At 34.5% G+C, this 18947-nt stretch overlaps 2 protein-coding genes across 4 annotated transcripts in view; one reads left to right on the forward strand and one right to left on the reverse strand.

Moving 5' to 3' along the window:
• The window catches only part of LOC101744128 (TWiK family of potassium channels protein 7), a 24786-nt gene extending 14857 nt beyond the window's left edge, over window positions 1-9929 (forward strand). The window contains exons 6-9 of one of the 3 annotated variants that reach the window (XM_062671863.1): window positions 400-600; window positions 706-926; window positions 3301-3345; window positions 5062-9929. In XM_062671863.1, coding sequence (XP_062527847.1) covers window positions 400-600; window positions 706-926; window positions 3301-3345; window positions 5062-5223 — 629 coding nt within the window. In that variant the 3' untranslated portion in view covers window positions 5224-9929. Of the gene's footprint in view, window positions 1-399; window positions 601-705; window positions 927-1538; window positions 1626-3300; window positions 3346-5061 lie in introns of all 3 variants that reach the window. The other 2 variants (XM_062671862.1, XM_062671864.1) reach the window with 2 other exon arrangements.
• On the reverse strand, window positions 7390-13225 carry LOC119629383 (uncharacterized). Its single transcript, XM_038015065.1, has 3 exons — window positions 13073-13225; window positions 10925-11530; window positions 7390-7461 (listed from the first exon to the last, which is right to left on the reverse strand). The coding sequence occupies exons 1-3, from the start codon at window positions 13223-13225 to the stop codon at window positions 7390-7392; spliced, it is 831 nt and encodes a 276-aa protein (XP_037870993.1).
• Between the last annotated feature and the right edge of the window lie 5722 nt (window positions 13226-18947).

Consider the following 18947-nt stretch of genomic DNA (forward strand, 5'->3'; position numbering starts at 1 on the left):
GTAGATTCTGCGAAGCACGACTCTTGCTAGGGTTCGTGTTAGCAATGTCGTCAGGTTTGAGCTCCGTGAGCTCACCTACTAGTTAAGGTTACGCTGAAATAGCCTCTCAAGCCTCTCAGCTTAGGTAGAAAAAAAAGGTTTCCTGACGTAAACTTTTTAACGGAGTCCATGGACATCACAATCCAAATGAGCACCCCTTTCGAGACATAAGGTTGAAGTGTCATTGAATTGTACAGCTACAGTAAAAAAAACCAGATAGATACATGCATGGACTTGTAATACATCTGTCATTTTTAAAAGAAGCTCTCTCTCATTCGTAAGCTCCATGGTTCCATTTTTTTCTAACTATATCAACGTCAATTTCGTTTTTCGTAACAACATCACGGTATCTATTTTTAGAATGTTGTACAAGAGTGACAGAAGCCAATCCTGCCGGTCAGAGATCTCTTTACGCACTCGGAGCAGTTGGGTTTTTGTTTGTGTATCTGTCAGCTGGGGCTGGCTTGTTCAAGATGTGGGAGGATGATTGGACCTTCTACGATGGATTCTATTTTTGTTTCATCACGATGACGACCATTGGATTCGGAGATATTGTACCAAGTAAAATAATTTATTTTCATTAAAAAATTAAGAAAGTTCAATAGCTGATTGATGTAATTTTAAGTTCTTTATCTACTTCTAAGTTGTAAAAATTGTTTTTAACAGAGAGACCGAAATACATGCTGCTTTGTACGTTGTACATTTTGATTGGCTTGGCGCTAACGTCAACTATTATTGAGCTGGTGCGGAGACAGTACGCAAGATCTTGGCAGCAATTGCGCGCACTGTCTGGTCCCCTAGCTGACACGCTGAGAAGACTAGGCGACGCCGGCCGAGGTGTCGACGTCTCTAGCCTACACAGTGACCTTAGGAAAGTTTTAACTGTGGTAAGTTTGTTAATAAAAATATAAATGGTGTGATTTGTTTTATAATTGTTTAATAATTGTTATTTGTGATTGGCTTCTTGATAGATACGTCAATACCTTATTGGAAGATCGTATAACTAAATCGTATAGGAAGAAGGTATATTGTAAACGATCATAGGCTGTTATCATCCTTTATGCCACGAAGAACCAGAAAAGCTTCATAGTAAAGCAACTTATTTATAGTACCTTACAGTATCTGATTTGGTAAAAGTTTAACTTACGGTGGTTTCTACCCTAAGCGGTGGAAGTTTGAAAATAGTGATATAACTAATAGTATTTCCTTTGGTTTTAGAAAGTCGTAGAGATAATTGAACCTACTTTTATGGTTTAATTTTACATTTTTAATGTCGAGATTTCGTATACTTTTACGTTCGTCATTACGAAGACTAAAGTGTTATTAATCGACATTTGAATGTTGTGATAACCACCTTTAAATTTTTACAAAAGGATGTCTAGTCTTTTATGTTTCATTTCATACATACAGTAATATTAAGCATATTGAGGTTTGACACTGATGATTGGGTTCGGGTTTGGGTTTCGGAAATACTGGCTAACTATTTGCTTACTTTCTAGATCGCACCTCCGTCTAGCGAGCTAAGCAAGCCTTCAAGATCAAGGCTTCGCATAGTCGAACCTGGATGTGTAATGGGAATGGTCCCGGTAAAGAAGACAATAATTTTATACGTCAAAAAAACCCCATTAAATTTGTGTTTCAGAGATCTAATGTTTTGAACGTATATTTTTGTATGTGCTTTTGATTTTGTGAGAGTAAGCTGATATATTAATACGTAATAAGATTATGTAACGCATGGAGTCCAGCTGCAGAAAGGCGAGGGGTGCTTGTTACGTCTCCTATTATGGGTTGGGAAAGGCAACTTAGTACATTAGATGTGGTTCTAGAAGTACAGATCGCAGTTTAGAATAGCATTAACTTACCGTTTTCTGTGGGCGTTGTAAAAACGAGCACGTGATTGATATGCTGCAAAGCAATAATTAAAGTTCCCATTCTGGTCAAAACAATTAGGTTTCGTCCGTATCGGGTGGAACTCGAGCTAAGGGCTCAGGGCTCAAGTTTAGGGCTCAGGTGACCTATGGGCTAGAATGCAAATTTTTTTTTGTTTAGATATTTGGAACATCCTACGGCCCACCTGGTGTTAAGTGTTTGCCGAATCGCATAGACATCAACAATGTAAGTGCCGCCATCCATCTTGAGATATGAGCCCTATGTTTCATTAGTACAACGGCTGCCCCACCTTTCAAACCAAAACGCATTATTGCTTCACGGCAGAAATAGGCAGAATAGTGGTACTTACCCGTGCGTGTTCTCAACCTACCTACCACCCTACTACCGCCCTACCACCAGTAATTACGCAAATTATAACTTTTGCGGATTTGATTTTTCTACACGATGCTATATACCTTCATTCCGCGATCGTTCAGTTATTCGTGAAATAAATAAATCCACTTAAAATAGGGTACTTTATTGATGTTTTGGTTGAGATATTTTAGAGTGAACAAAAGTAATTAGTATCCTATTTCCTAGGCGCGTCTTCATAATGTCTAAAAATTTTGGCAGAAGTACAAAATTTTATTTCTCGGCATAATGAGTGCCTAACAGAATGTTATACATGACAACAATTTTATCCTCTTCGATAATTTTATTTCTTGTATCATGTGTGACGGAGATTAGAAACACATGTTTTCTGTTGTTACAAAAATTTTCTTTTTGATTTGCAAAATTTTGAAAGTGTTCCTATTTATACGGTAGATACGCTCGTAAGTTCTTTAAAGTCGTGTATTTAATGCATTCACAAGAATATAAAACAGTTTAGTTTCTTTCTTGCGTAGAAATAATCACACAATACCTACGCGCGAAGTCTATCCTCCCTAAATGTCTAATACTTCATTTTATTTACTTTCAGAAATCACCAAAGCCAAATGATTTTTGTTCCACGATGTTTATTTGGGTCAACTTGATCATTTTGCTTAGATTGTTTGTGTGGTGGAATGTGAATTGTTTTTCATTTCCCCTGAAAGGGACTTGGGATTTCCAGTGCGAGATTTTTATTGTCAACTGTTTTGATTTGAACAGTTTGATTGTTCATTTTATAGAAATGTTTTCTGCAAACGTAGGTGTTTTAATTTCCGTTGAAGCTGAGGCTTTAGTCGTTGTTTTTAAACGTGATGGTTCCAAAACTTATTTACAATGTTACAAGTTTTACTCGAACAGAAATATAAATACATAAAAACTTTTTAGAGCAATTTATGCTTGAAACTTAACTAAATATTTATTATAAAAATTATTTTTGACTATTGATCGTTGAATATTTTACAGAAAACCTATACCGGCCCAGAATCTATGGTACAACCAAAAACCGAGGTGATGTATATATTCACCGGGATCCCGTATAAAACGGCTGCCTTATTTTGTTCTAAAGCTTACCTGACAGTAGTCAAGGCCGGTATTATAAATGACTTGCTAGTCGCAAAACTACATTATTTATCAAAGAAAATCACGTGTATCATTTACATATTGACGACTTCAAAGAAAATTGTAGCTAGCTACATGAAAAAGTTTGACCCTTTTAAAAAAAATAAAGGTTTATACAAGAATTAAACAAATTTTCGTACTATGAAAGTTCATTTTGAAGTCGGCATAGTTTTCGTTTGACATTACGTACGCTTTTTGCATATCAGATCGAGTCCGAGTTATATTTCAATGTCGTAACTACTACCCTTTTAGTTTTATTGCCCAATAAAATACACGTAACATTTTACTAATGCTTGCATTATTTTGTAATGCTTTGATGCAAAGTAATATGTTGAAAACGATCATCTATTCCCACGTATCGATATATAACTAGGAATAAATGGACGTAATCCTTCACCTTTTAAATGCAGTAAAATGTAATGGCTCTTTTTCTTGCACTGCTTATAAATAAATTACGTACCCATTATCTTAATGTAAAACGGGTTGCATAAATATTTCAATACAGCGGTAGTAGATTGCGGAAGTGCTTCGTATTTAATGAAATTCCATTTGAAGAGATGTACGTACATTACGCGTGTAACGAAAATATTCCTTATAGTTAGTCATTTCATTTGTTTTGAGCGTGACTAAATTAGTTGATAAATTGATTTAAGTATTTTTTATAGTCAACTAATTTACCTATAAGCAATAAGAAAAAAAAGGGTGCGTGTACTTATGTACGCGCGTAAGAAGTTATACTTTATTTTTATTAAATTTATTTCTTTTTTTTAAATATTAAATTATAATTAATAATAAATATTTAACGTTAATAATTTAATAATATTTAGTATGAATTATATTAAATAATAATTTTGTCATTTATATTACTAAAAAATGAATGCTAATAACACTTTTTTTTACGAGAGTACATGCACGAAAGTTCACCTGCGGCTATATTCAGACTCGCCAAGTTACGTCGGTCGTATTGTAATGAGCTATTTAGTGAGCAACTTCATTCTGTTAATTTTGTGTTACGGTAAAATTTCACTCTCATCAATTTTTCATAACGCGCCTAAAGAAGTATAACTTCAAAAACTTAAATCCCTTCGATTTATCATGGTTAAATTTATTTAGTTCACAAAAAATTAAAGATTCAGCCTAATTTTTGCTTTTTATTTAAGTAAGCTTGCTGCCTAAGTAGTATTCGAGAGATTTACAGCCCGCGTTAACTAGCTAAAGCCTTGATTACCCCCTAATGAGGGTGTATTTTATTGCTGTAGAAACGCGACGCACTTAAAATATTTCAAATTAATGTATCATACATTCATAGATAATAATTTAATTTGATGATTATGAAATCTACTACTAGGTTGCTAATCAAAATTTTTGGAAAATCGAATGAATTGTACGAATTGGATGTTTAATTATAAATAAAATTGCGTTTCATTGAATTGAGATCAAAGTTTTCTACATATGAGGTTCAATTTCTGTTTATAGTTAATTAATTCAATTATGTTCTAATTGAAATTGATTCGTCAAATTAATTTTTGTTGCCAGGCTTGAGTTCAAATCATTAACATTCGTTCATAATATGTAACGAATTAATCAAATTCACAATTGTCGCAGGTTACAATGCCGCGTCTGAGCAGCGCCGGTGGTGGAGCACTATCGGAAAAGCGTCGCTTAGAACTGGAGGCAGCCGTCGAAGCGGTCATCAGGGACATCACATCTCCGGTACAGCAAAAGCCTCCGATCGTCCAAATTGTCATTTACGAATCGTCTGTTTGAACTACTTTTTGACTCTTTCCAATGCTATCGAGCTTAGGCGTGTTTAAAATGCTACAATTATTCAAAAGATATACTTAAAAAAAAAGTGCGTGCGTACAAAGTACACATGTCAGAAGTGAAACTTTTTTGGCGAACTAATTTATAAGTCTTGCTTATATTTATACAAATCCAAAACTTTAGATTTCCGAGACTTAGAGGAAGGGAAAAAGGAAGATATGTTCCCGCCAAAAGTCTGTCAAATGTCGATCTCAAACCTCAGTGTTGACAGTCACATTATGTTTAGATTTCTAAATTGTAAATGACTAATATTTTGCCAATTGAATTGAGACTAATTTAATTTCATGCTATTTGATTAATGTTCCAAATTCTTTTCATTTCATTTCAATTCCTATTAAAAAATTTCACAAAAAAATTATATAATATTAGGCTATATGGTATGATACATTTGCTTTTCCAGTTGGAAAAATATAACAACTACTACTATTGACATTTGACAAGTACTTAATTTCAATAGTAGTTGATGTCACTTCCGTTGCATACCTGCGTGACGTTCTGTAAAAATTTTACCCTCATGCGCCTAAAGAAGTTTCACTTCAAAAAATACGTATGCCCAGCCTGGAAATTGGTGACACTGAATAAAACTAAATGTGGAGTGTTTATTGTTCAAGCGTTTTATCGAAAAAAAAATCTTGATATTCGAATAAAATGTCTGTGCTTCGACATTGATCTAATATACAAAATATTCTTAATTTTACGCATAGATTATGTATATTGATATTGTTATGGTGTCGGATCACGGACTTCTTTTTGCGTGTTTTTCAAGCATTATGATAAGTTCAAGGGTGTTTCACTTCTATATTAACATGCTATTAGCACTGCCTTCATGAGACACGGCACAATATTGTTAAGATTTACTGTACATTTTTGGAGTCCTTGTATGTATTTATTTGCTGTGTTTCAAAAGTAAGAATAAATTTTTTTAATATAAAACCGTATGAGAAATGAAATACTTTAAAAGAAGCTGGTATTGGATATATGACAGACTTTAATGATATAATTTATTACCAATATCAATGGAAGTTATCCTAATTTTTATTTATTTGATATGACCGAAACTTAAAATGCAAACCTTTACCTACAAGTAAACATTTTATTTTTTAAACATCTTGAAAAAAAAAAACAGTACTATAGTTAAACATTTTAATATTCAGCACAACTAGAGAATAGTTATCGTGATGACTTCCATCACGATAGCTATTAGAAATCACGAATTACCGAAAAACAACAATTAACAGTGTTTAACACGGTTTATGTTTGTGGGGGACAATTTAAGGATACATTTTTGTGTTTAAAAGGTTAGTGATACTAAAATACATAATATTATTAGACTAATTGTATTCGATTACGTTTAAAACGGCTTTTGATTTTGATTTTTAATTTAATAGTACTATGAAATTATGCGTTTCAATGACAGAAGAGCTCAAGAGTCCTTTGACACTGCAATAAGAATACCGCCAAGCGCCTTTAGACATTACGTCGAAATTTCACTTGCATTAGGATTGCTGCTATCGAGTAGTCGGCTCATGACACGAATAAAGGGAGTTAATAGTAATAATCAAATCATTACAAAGATGGACTGATCATAGGAACAGAACAGATACCAGGAGTAGTCAAGGATAGCATTGTCGTGTTTTCCACTATTTATGCGAAGATTAACAGAACAGAACTGGTATCTGTAGTCAGGGATAGCATTGTCGTGTTATCCACTTATGCGGAGATTATTGCCGAATATAGTCTGGCCAAAATTCGTTATGGAATTGTTTTGGCATTTCTGATTTAATTTAATTATTATTAATGTTATTACTAAAGTATTTATGGTTATTATTAATTATTATATACGGATTATAATTTAACACCTTTTGTGGCGAGAATTTGGAAAAAGCAACTAATTTAACAAAAGAATTTCAGTAGGTACTTAGGCGAATCCGAGGATTTGGATATGTACCGCTTCTTTTAATATGATTTTTTTAAAGTTTGAGTTAAATCTATTCGACAATACAGCCTATGCTCAAAATGAATGAAATCAGGTTTTTCTTTGCTGTGACTATCAATAATTATTATTGTATGTAGAATGTTGATTCTTCTAAGTATTTACCCACCACCGACCTACAATATACAAATTGAAAATTTTGGAATGTACATTTTGGAATCGTGGTCATCAGAATTGAACTTTTGCCTCTGAAACAAAACAAAAAAGTATTTAAATCTAAAATAATTTGATCTCAATGTGGAGTGAAGGAACGAAATGAATATGTAATTTCCAAAAGGGCACATCTCTGAAAATGTAAAATGTTCAGGAAATGAAAAAAAACTGATTATTTTCTAAAGCAGTGTAAAATTTGAAATATTAACTTTTGAGATATATTTTAGTGTTAATTAGCAATTGAAAATTACTGGAATTATTATAAAATGAGTGTAGGTAATCCTCAAAAGTACATGTATGTGAAAAAATGTATTTGACAAAATATGCGACATGTGCCCTTTTCGAAATTGCATATTCAAATGGAACTTAACGCTCGTTTGACGGCATACGAAAACATTCGTGTGCCAACAGCGAAATAAAGATGTGACCAATATGTTGTGTACATTGAACTTTTTTTGTGTATTGTGTTAAGATGTTTAATTTTGTAGGCAGGCGGCGCTTTGTCTAGACGTTTCACATAACTTTTGTAACGGATATATTTGTGTTTTATGACTTGTTATTCCTAATACTAGTACGTATGGAACGCATTAAGTCATGGTTTACGATGAAATACATTTCATGCCTGACGTGATACGTTTTCCGAATAGTTTTATTGATGACTTAAACATCACGTGACTTAAGTATAGAAATAAATGTCTGCGTGAATTTGGACAACAATTCGAGAGTGCTAATTTTGGTTTGGTACAAGTATTTTATTTCATCTTCGGCTTACATCGTTTCCTGTAAACATGTGTCATGATTTTGGCAATGTTCAAATATACTCGAATTCCGAATCATCGTTGAAGTTTCGTCATAGGATCCATATATCGATACAGTTTCGTATGGATTTTTTTTAAATGAAACAACACAAACTCTATCTCGTAAGCTACAACAAGGTTATTATTGAAGCCGATAATCAATTTATTTCATTAAATGAGGTTGAGCGTAATTAATCGTAACTACACTTTATCTATTTAATCAAAATGTACAATTTAATCATCCACTTGTAAGTAAAAGATGTCAACTCAATTTATGGTTGCCATAAATATTCACCAAACTAATAAACGTCACAGCATTTCAGTAGAAAGGTGTCTTATGGACTGAAACCGTTGCTGTGCGTACATTCTATGGTGAAGCGAATGATTGAGGAAGGAATAATACATATATAATGTGGTATCTGATTGAAAAAGTTATGTGTGTATTATGATGAATTTTTTTCTAATGTACTCAACAAATGTCCACGATTGACTTCCACGGTGAAGGAATAACATCGTGTAATAAAAATCAAACCCGCAAAATTATAATTTGCGCAATTACTGGTGGTAGGACCTCTTGTGAGTCCGCACGGTTAGGTATCACCACCCTGCCTCTTTCTGCCGTGAAGCAGTAATGCGTTTCGGTTTGAAGGGTGGGGCAGCCGTTGTAACTATACTTGAGATGTTAGAACTTATATCTCAAGGTGGGTGGTGCATTTACGTTGTAGATGTCCATGGGCTCCAGAAACCATTTAACACCAGGTGGGCTGTGAGGTCGTTCACCCATCTAAGCAATAAAAAAAAAGTATGAGTGAAAAATCAGTCACAATAAAATTTTCTTCTCTACAAAATTATTAAAACGTCATAAACGCTTTCACATTACAGAAAATTACATAAAAAGAATACAATAGTATGGATATGCAAATATGCACGAGGAAGTTGTAGACGACGCGCCTAGCGTATTTATAATTTATTGTATTTCGTCGATACATATACCAATACGTATCATTAATACTGAAGTGTTTTTCTTGAGTAATTTGAAGAGCAATGATCATTGTGATTAAATTCATAATTTTTTTTTATTTTTTTTTATTGCCCTTTTAGGCAGACGAGCATACGGCGCACCTGATGGTGAGTGGTTACCGTCGCCCATGGACTTCAGCAATGCCAGGGGCAGAGCCAAGCCGCTGCCTACCGCTTAATACTCTCCACAAGCCTCGTTTGAAGAAGGACATTTAATTTAAGGATATTTAATGTTTTCTTATGTGAAAAAAGTTACAGTACGTTCATCGTCATTTGGATATCGTACTTACTGGCACCTTTTGTATAGTTACAACTAAAAAGTTGCCTTCAACGATGAGCTAGCTTTTGTATAAAAAAATATGCGTACGTTATGATATGCATAAATGCAAAATTCAATGCAATGATTTCCTTCATAGATCTAAAACGTTTGTTTTAAATAAAATACGTAATTATAATTGAGAATTTAATTTATAATTACGCGAGTATATACTAATTCAGGTCGAATATATTGTTTGAAAAATGAGCTACCACAGAACAGTTCGTATATGGTTTATTGATCACTTTACTAATTATAATTGGTTATCACACGTTTTGATACAGAAACAATTTCGATGAATCAAGAGATACTGTTAGAAGACTAGATAAATACCAGATTTGAGTTTAATTTGTGTACGTGAAGCAAAAACTTTGTATCCCTTTTTACGAAAATTGCGCGGACGGAGGAGTATGAAATTTTCCACACTTATAGAGAATATAGAGAAGAAGTGCACAATGCTAATATTTTTTTTAAATAATGCGTAAAAGATACATTAAATCAATAAAGAAAACATTACACACACTACATACCATGTATTTGACACACACACGCATGCATACTATTTATTGTCAAACTTTTGTTCTTGACGTCTGTTGTCAAATTGAGAATAGAATATGGTTTGTCTTTGTTAATATTTTTTATAGTGTAGTCTTGGCGAAATTTGTGATTATAGAAGTATAAAATACAATCATAATAGTGTACAAACTTACAATTCCCATTAATTATAGTCGAATTTCGACTACTGCGGGACCTCTAGTATTGTTTCATACGCCTAACTTATACCGCTTACTTATGAGGTTAATAAATTAAAAAAACAGGAACATCTGAATAAAAAAATAAGCATAGAAGTATCACATCATCATCATCATCATTATCCTGCCCTTCTCCCAGTCACCTGGGGTCGGCGCAACATGTTTTCTCCTTCCATACTCTTCTATCATATACCATTTCTTCGCTCACTCCCCTCCTACCCATATCGTCTTTCACACAATCCATCCATTTCTTCTTAGGTCTACCTCTTCCTCTAAATCCTTCCACATTCATAGTTAACACTCTCTTAACAACCTCATTTTCATTCCGTCTCATCACATGTCCATACCATCCCAAACGTGCACTCCTCAGCTTCTCAGTCACAGGTGCCACTTTCAGACTTCCTCTAACATATTCATTCCGTATTCTATCCATTCTCGTTACTCCACACATCCATCGCAACATTCGCATCTCTGCTGCATGCAATCGCCTTTCATCCGCCACTTTCGTTGTCCAACACGCTGATCCATACAAGACGGCAGGCCTTATTAAGGTCTTATATATCTTCCCTTTTAGGGGAAGAGGGATGTGCGAGTCATATATGGTGCCCGTGACCTGCCGCCATTTCATCCATCCTGCGTCAATTCTGTGCCTGACAGTACGATCCAGTTCACCGTCGCTTTGGATAACAGACCCTAGGTAGCGGAAGTCTTGACATACTGGCAAAGGTGTTCCGTCGAGGGAAATGGGTGCAAAATTGGAGAGACCGCCAAAATCACAGAACAGATGTTCGGTTTTCGATCTGCTGATTTTTAGGCCAACACTCTCGAACTTGCATCGCCATTTCTCCAGTATGTTTTGGACCTCGAGCCCGTTTTCTCCGACGAGCACTATGTCATCGGCAAACAGCATACACCAAGGGGGCTCTTCCTGTATCTCCGATGTCAAGGCATCCATCACAAGCAGGAAGAGATAGGGACTTAGTGCAGACCCTTGGTGTAAGCCCACTGCCACATTGAACTCGTCGGAATTCCCCGCGGCGGTTCGTACATACGTCCTGGCTCGACTGTACATGGCACAGATTAACCTCACATACTTACCAGGTATACCTTTCTCATTCAATGCCCACCACAAAACTGCTCTAGGTACTCGGTCGTACGCTTTCTCTAGATCAACGAACACCATATGCAGATTCCTGTGCACGTCGCATAGAAGTATCACCTACATCACAAATTTTGTGAATAACGTACTTAGAATGTTGTTTTTGTTCATTTATGAAAATAATGCGTGTATTTAATAATAGTTTTATGTTTGAGTAAACATGCATTCTGTTGTGTAAATATTTATATTTGTAATTTTTAAATTCTGAGTGTGTTTTTTTATAAGATTTTAGTAATTTTGTAAAATCGATTTTATATTTATGGAAAAAAAAGGTATATATTTAAAATGATATTAATTTCCAAACTCTTAAAATTGTTCATGTTTTTTGTTAAATACAATGACTACTTGATTTAAAACGTATATTATATACAAATATCAATTCCAGTTTCTTTTGAACTAGTCACACACACATACTGACTGCATATTTTTAAAACGTGTCCCTTTTGGAAACCTTGAAAGGTGAATTTGATTCGCATCGCTGTGCAAAATATTCTATATGATCGGTCATCAATTATGGCATTGAATAAATTGTGTTTTATATATTGCATGGCGTTTTTTATTTATGTTAATACATGAATAGTGGTAAATGAATGAATGAATAAGCTGATTACTAAGGTGAAGACGCTGGATCGATAAATATTGACAAATCTGGTTCCGGATGCTGAGGTTCACTTGCGGTCACTAGAAGAATAAGTAAAGGAGGTAAGGTTCAGTTTCACATGTTTTATTTATTACGTAAACAGGTACAGTACACATCTTACCTTTTAGACCACGACAACTTCAAATATACTATGTAGTATTAATTATAATCATTAGAAACTTCTAATCATGTAGTTCAATATAATTTCAGAAGCGGTGACCATTCGTTTTAAGAATTTGTTTTTTTACATTGTTTCAAGATTAGTTTATGAATCGAATTCTCAGTAGCCTCGTTCTATTTCATAGTAGCATTATTGGTAACGCGGTTCGCCGATCTTCCGCTGAGTCTTTCGATTTTATGATGCTATAAATACATCCAAATGTTTGTGTAATATTACAATTTATCGTGTAAACAGTATCTCATGTCAGTTGCCGGGACGGACTGATATTGTGGTGGTGAGATCAGCAATAAGACCAGGGTATGATTGAATAATGTATGTTCTTACCAACCCATTTATCTCTGTAAGGTAGTGTTATTTTTTTTACTTTTAGGTTCATAAATTTCGTATATAATGGAAACACCTATTAATACATGTTTATATATGTGTGACTCATAATCCACTAGTGGATAACTATGCCTATCCGTGATTTATTGATCATCATCGCGGGGTACTTAAATTAGCTGTAGAAGCTTAAATCATTGATTGCAATATGAGCCAAAGATTACCAATTTTTTTGTTAATTCACACCAGTGGATAAATAAATGTACATTAAAAAAATTACTTAAGTTTAAATGAAAATAATTATTAAATTCACTATGTATTCTAGGTATGAACATGTATGTATATATAAGAATCTTGTACAAACGCAGTGATATTTGGATGGACTTCATCGATTCTGAAACGATTCAGTAGAATAAGCTTCATAATCTATTCCTCTTGACAGAGTCTTAGTCACTCTTGCCTTGACATCACTCCCTGCCTTTCCTTTAGTCCATAACCACCTCCTCCACTGTCGATGTTGGTAGGGGGTCATACGCCCGATCACCCTCTTCGGCCAACCTATACCCTGGGCCAGAAAGGTAAAGTACCTGGGTGTCAGCCTGGATGCATCCATGACATTCCGCCCGCATATAAAAACAGTCCGCGATCGTGCCGTATTTATTCTCGGCAGACTCTATCCCATCCCAAGCGGAGTAAAATGTCCTTTCGGAACAAGGTGACACTTTACAAAACTTGCATAAGGCCCGTCATGACTTACGCGAGTGTGGTGTTCGCTCACGCGGCCCGCTTTTGCAGGTTAGCCGTCGGAGCTCCCTGGTTCGTGAGGAACGTTGACCTACATGACGACCTGGGCCTCGAATCAATCCGGAAATACATGAAGTCGTCGGAACGGTACTTCGATAAGGTTATGCGTCAAGATAATAGCCTTATCGTTGCCGCCGCTGACTACACCCCGAATCCTGATCATGCAGGAGCCAGTCACCGTCGACGCTCTAGACACGTCCTTACGGATGATCCGGTAGTAGATTCATTCGCGAAGCAGTTGCTCTTGAGTTGTTAGGTCTCCTTCGGAGGCGCCAGGCAGTTGTTAGCAAGTCTCACCCCTCCTGGCTGAGCCTTTGCTCGCCCACCTGTCCTGGGGAAACTAGAAAGGCCTCCGGGCCACCAGTAATTATTCAATCATAAAAAAGGTAGGGAGTATTGTGAGTTCGCACGCGATGGCACCACCTTCATGTCTATTTCAGTCATGAATTAGTTTTTTTTTTGTTGCTAGATGAGTGGACGAGCTCACAGCCCACCTGGTGTTAAGTGGTTACTGGAGCCCATAGACATTTACGACGTACATGCGTCACCCACCTTGAGATATAAGTTCTAATGTCTCAAGTATAGTTACAACGGCTGCCCCACCCTTCAAACCGAAACGCATTCCTGCTTCACGGCAGAAATAGGCAGGTTGCATCTGGGACAGCCGTCAGTCAGACTCATTATTAGTAATTGATTGTCCAAAGGCCGCATTTAGGTGCCCAAGAGCTCTGACTTGCCAGCCCATATAGAGTAAGAAAAAAAACGGGTTAAACGAAAAAAATCGTATGATTTTTTTTATTTAGAAATCGACGTATTCTTTCAAATTATTAACCGTTAAGAACGTTTAAGTTATAATAAATAATTTATTAAATAAATTGGGAAAGATCTGAATTCATTTTACGATTTTAATTTATAATTTCAATTTATCCGGGATATTTCTATGATAATTGATAATCCGCCATGCATCGCATTTTGTTAAAGATTACATTGCCTGATAGGGATACCTTTAATCCAGGGTTAAAGGTGGTTTAAGGTGAGAAGAGGATAATTCATTCGGGACTGATTAATCATTGATTGATTGATTGATTGATTGATTGATTAATCAATAGGGAAGAAATTAAATTAAACGAGATACCATGGGATGAAACGTATCAAGTACGAGTATCTGTGAAATTGTGTTTATTTACTAAGACTTTCAGTGGAATTTTTGGAAGAATCCAAGAAACTACGTCGAGCGCCTTTGTTAATTGCAATCTCAAGATTGATAAAAAAATATCCAAATTTAATTATTTATTACTTCAATGATATAAATAAAATGCCCTTTACTCGAAACGTCGGAAATTGTATTATATAATAACTTAATAATATATGAGATTAAATCCTAAAGGTGGCTTAAGAATTGTTTAATATTCAATTTTAATAGTTATTTGTTAAGATATAAACTTTAGCTATTTCAATAAGACACGCAATCAGAATTCGGGGAACCTAAAATAAATTAAAGTCCGTTTTCTGAATAAATAAAGACGAACTCCGTATTTCTTAAATTTTATATTCATAATGTTGATATTATATTTTTTGACACGAAGAAATAACATTAAGGTTATAAAAGCGTAATTTTGAATAGCGGAAAAATAAAGACGGCTTACGACCTAAATTGAATAACCGTTAAAGAAAATCGTAAATATTTTTTTACGACGAATAAATTTTGGCGCAATATAAATTGTTTTAAAGTATTTGACCCATTAACATATATACAAACGTGGTGGTACTATGTCGTGTAATGAGGTAGCAATCATTGTTAAAAAATAAAACGTTTTTTGGGGCAGCAATGCGTGTGCCATGAAATTTTCAAATATAGATACATAAAATTACATCTATGGATGGCTCATCACTCAAGTCTTTTCGAATAAAACACGAATAGGATAGCCGTTGTTCGGATTGAGACTACCAAAGTAAATAGCTCGAAATTATCATTTCGTATTTGTATAATTATTGGTACTAGAGGTCCCGCAGTAGTCGAAATTCGACTATAATTAATTGGAATTGTAAGTTTGTACACTATTATGATTGTATACTTCTATAATCACAAATTTCGCCAAGACTACACTATAAAAATATTAACAAAGTCAAACAATATTTAATCTCTTCTTAATTTGACAACAGACGTCAAGAACAAAAGTTTGACAATAAATAGTATGCAATATGCATGCGTGTGTGCGTCAAATACACGGTATGTAGTGTGTGTAATGTTTTCTTTATTGATTTAATGTATCTTTTATGCATTATTTAAAAAAAATATTAGTATTGTGCACTTCTTCTCTATATTCTCTATAAGTGTGAAAAATTTCGTACTCCTCCGTCCGCGTAATTTTCGTAAAAAGGGATACAAAGTTTTTGCTTCACGTATTAATATATAGATACGTGTATTTTATGCATTGTAGGTATGTCAATCAATCATCAATCTATTACGTATGTGTATTTAATTTTCGTGATTATTTAACATATTTAAAGGTTTGGTCATTTTAATAGATCCTTGAATACCCTTAGTGTTAGAATACCGCAACATAATCTGTTTTATCTTTTACAGAATATATCTATGTGATAGTGAATGTCTGCAAGATATTACCTTTGGCGATAAGACCGCCTATTATACAAATAATACCTGCTAATTGACTGATTTAATAATACATATGTTAGTTATTTTTAAGTGTTACTAAAGTATTTTAAATAATTTTACTGTAGATTGAAGTCGTTGTGGCCTAACGGATAAGACGTCCGGTGCATTCGTGTTGAAGCGATGCACCGGTGTTCGAATCCCGCAGGCGGGTACCAATTTTTCTAATGAAATACGTACTCAACAAATGTTCACGATTGACTTCCACGGTGAAGGAATAACATCGTGTAATAAAAATCAAACCCGCAAAAATTATTATTTGCGTAATCACTGGTGGTAGGACCTCTTGGGAGTCCGCACGGGTAGGTACCACCACCCCGCCTATTTCCGCCGTGAAGCAGTAATGCGTTTCGGTTCGAAGGGTGCGGTAGCCGTTGTAACTATACCTGAGATCTTAGAACTTATATATCTCGAGGTGGGTGGCGCATTTACGTTGTAGATGTCTATGGGCTCCAGTAACCACTTAACACCAGGTGGGCTGTGAGCTCGTCCATCCATCTAAGCAATAAAAAAAAAAAAGATTATTCTCAGAAATTCATAAGCTCTGCCGGCAATGTTTAGAAGAAGGTAGAAAATTTCCATTTTAGATTTCATACATAATTATAAATTTAGTTCTTAATTTTTTTAGTAGTCCATTTATGAATAAAACGCCTTAATTTAGAGAAAAAAAATTTCATTTAATTTATGTATTTGGTATTTTAAATCTCTTTTTTTTATCAATCGTAATAGTGAGGTTATTGGCATCCCACTTAATAATCAGCTGCTACCATAGACATCACAAGGTAATTGCCGAAAATAAAGCAATATCGGAGCAATAAAATTAATACATTGGACAATAAAAGCAATAAATCGGATCAATAAAAGTAATAAATCAATAAAAATCAATCAATAAAAGTAATTAATCGGAGCAATAAAAAAAGAACCAGTCGTTATAGTCAGGTAATTGGCATCCCACTTAATAATGAGCTGCTGTTACCATGGACATCACAAGGTAATTGCCGAAAATAAATACCGAACAAACAAACACATAGTAGAATTATTTTGTCCGTGCAGCTTGGGTCATAAAACATAGGCCGGCTAGAGCGGTGAGCATGTTGCGCGGGCGCAACGCCATTATCGATAAAAACAAATGAGGCAGGTACACGGCGGCGCGGTGGTATACACAGGGTGGTGAGACATTGTTATGTTAAGAGTCATTTGTACTTACTACACTACCTGCAAATTATAGTACATTATGTCGAAGAGTAATGTGTTTTTATGCATTCGTTCTCTGAATTTATTTAGTGACACAATGGCAACTCCTTTGTTTTGTATGAAAACGGCAGAATTTATTCAAAATAATATTTGCATGTGTTGTTATCAACAATGTGTTAAAAATTTTCACTGAAATAAGAATAAATCCCGAAAAGTTACAAAGTGTTAATTTCTGCCGTTCTCGTTAACTTGCTGCGGCGATAGTGGTGTAAGTGTTCGATTAGTGTTTCTTTCTTTCATTTTTATCACTAACCCACAAAATGACAAAACTAAATACCCTATCGATAACGCTTATCGACAACAATAATGCGCATAACTATGCCCGTCCATAAGGCTCGTGAGTGGAAGAGAGAGCGAAATACTCGCTTCACCGCTCCGATTTTTTATGACCCAAACTACACGGACAAAATAATTCTACTATAGGTGTCGGAGTCTTTAAGCCACAACGACATCAAATCTTACTTAATACCAGGTAGGCTGTGAGCCCATTCACATACTTATTTATACTCTTCTATTGTTCGTTTAGCTATCTATTGACAATTAAAAAGATACAGTAGTTATTTAAGTAGTAGTTATTTAAACATTTATTTAAGCTGGTCTTCATCTAATAATCGAATTTCCAAAAGGCTTAATTTATTTTTTTATATTACGTTTTTCGTTGCATTTGGATACATAATAATATAATGTGAACGGTAAATACCTGTTGAAGTGGAAACAGTAAAACACAATAAAATTTTGCATAAAGTAACTGACTATAATATGCAAATATATTAAGATGCTTATGAAAAAAAGGTATTTTAACTGCATTGATTTAAGGAAAATATATATATATATTATTATTCTATGCAATAATATAGCTCGTAGATAGATAGATAGTAAACAAAAAAATCGGTTTCTTTGTCCATTGTTATTTACATTTAAAAAACAGTAATATTTAATGTTGAATATATACACAACACAACACGAGGATTTGCAAATTTTACTTTGTTTTAACAATGAATATTAAATGCTAAGATGGAAACAAACGCATTGTGGAAATAATACCACAAAATCCATGACTCATTTACAGCGTCGATAAGATTTAACTAGAATAATGGCATCTAATCCATCGATTCTGTAACTTTAAAGCGTTGGCATCAAACGATAATCTTTTAGAATTATATAGTGGTATTTGTTCACCGAACAATGTACTGAAAATCGTAAGATAAGAAAAACATAAGTTCTATAATGAGAGAATGCTCCCCAGAAATATTTTAAAAACTTTCTACTCATAAACACTTAAGGATTCAGATTTTAATATTTATTGCTCGATTTGAGCAGACGAATGCACCTAGTGTTAAGCTGTCACTGAAGTCTATGTTTAAATATATCATAACGCGATTTCTGTCGCCGGTCTTGACATATGTATAAGGTTATAGTCTCCATCACAATGCATAACGATTTCTCGGCATAATACGCCCAACCAATAATAATTACGTAAATAAAAAAAAATGTAGATTTTATTTTAATTTTTTAAGAACTTGTTAATAGTAGCCCTAGCAAGAGTAGCGTTTCTCAGTTTGCCACCTATGACTTAAATAGATATGTTGATGCGGGCCGCTTG

Source organism: Bombyx mori, chromosome 13 (assembly GCF_030269925.1).
Source record: "Bombyx mori chromosome 13, ASM3026992v2".
NCBI lineage: Eukaryota > Metazoa > Arthropoda > Insecta > Lepidoptera > Bombycidae > Bombyx > Bombyx mori.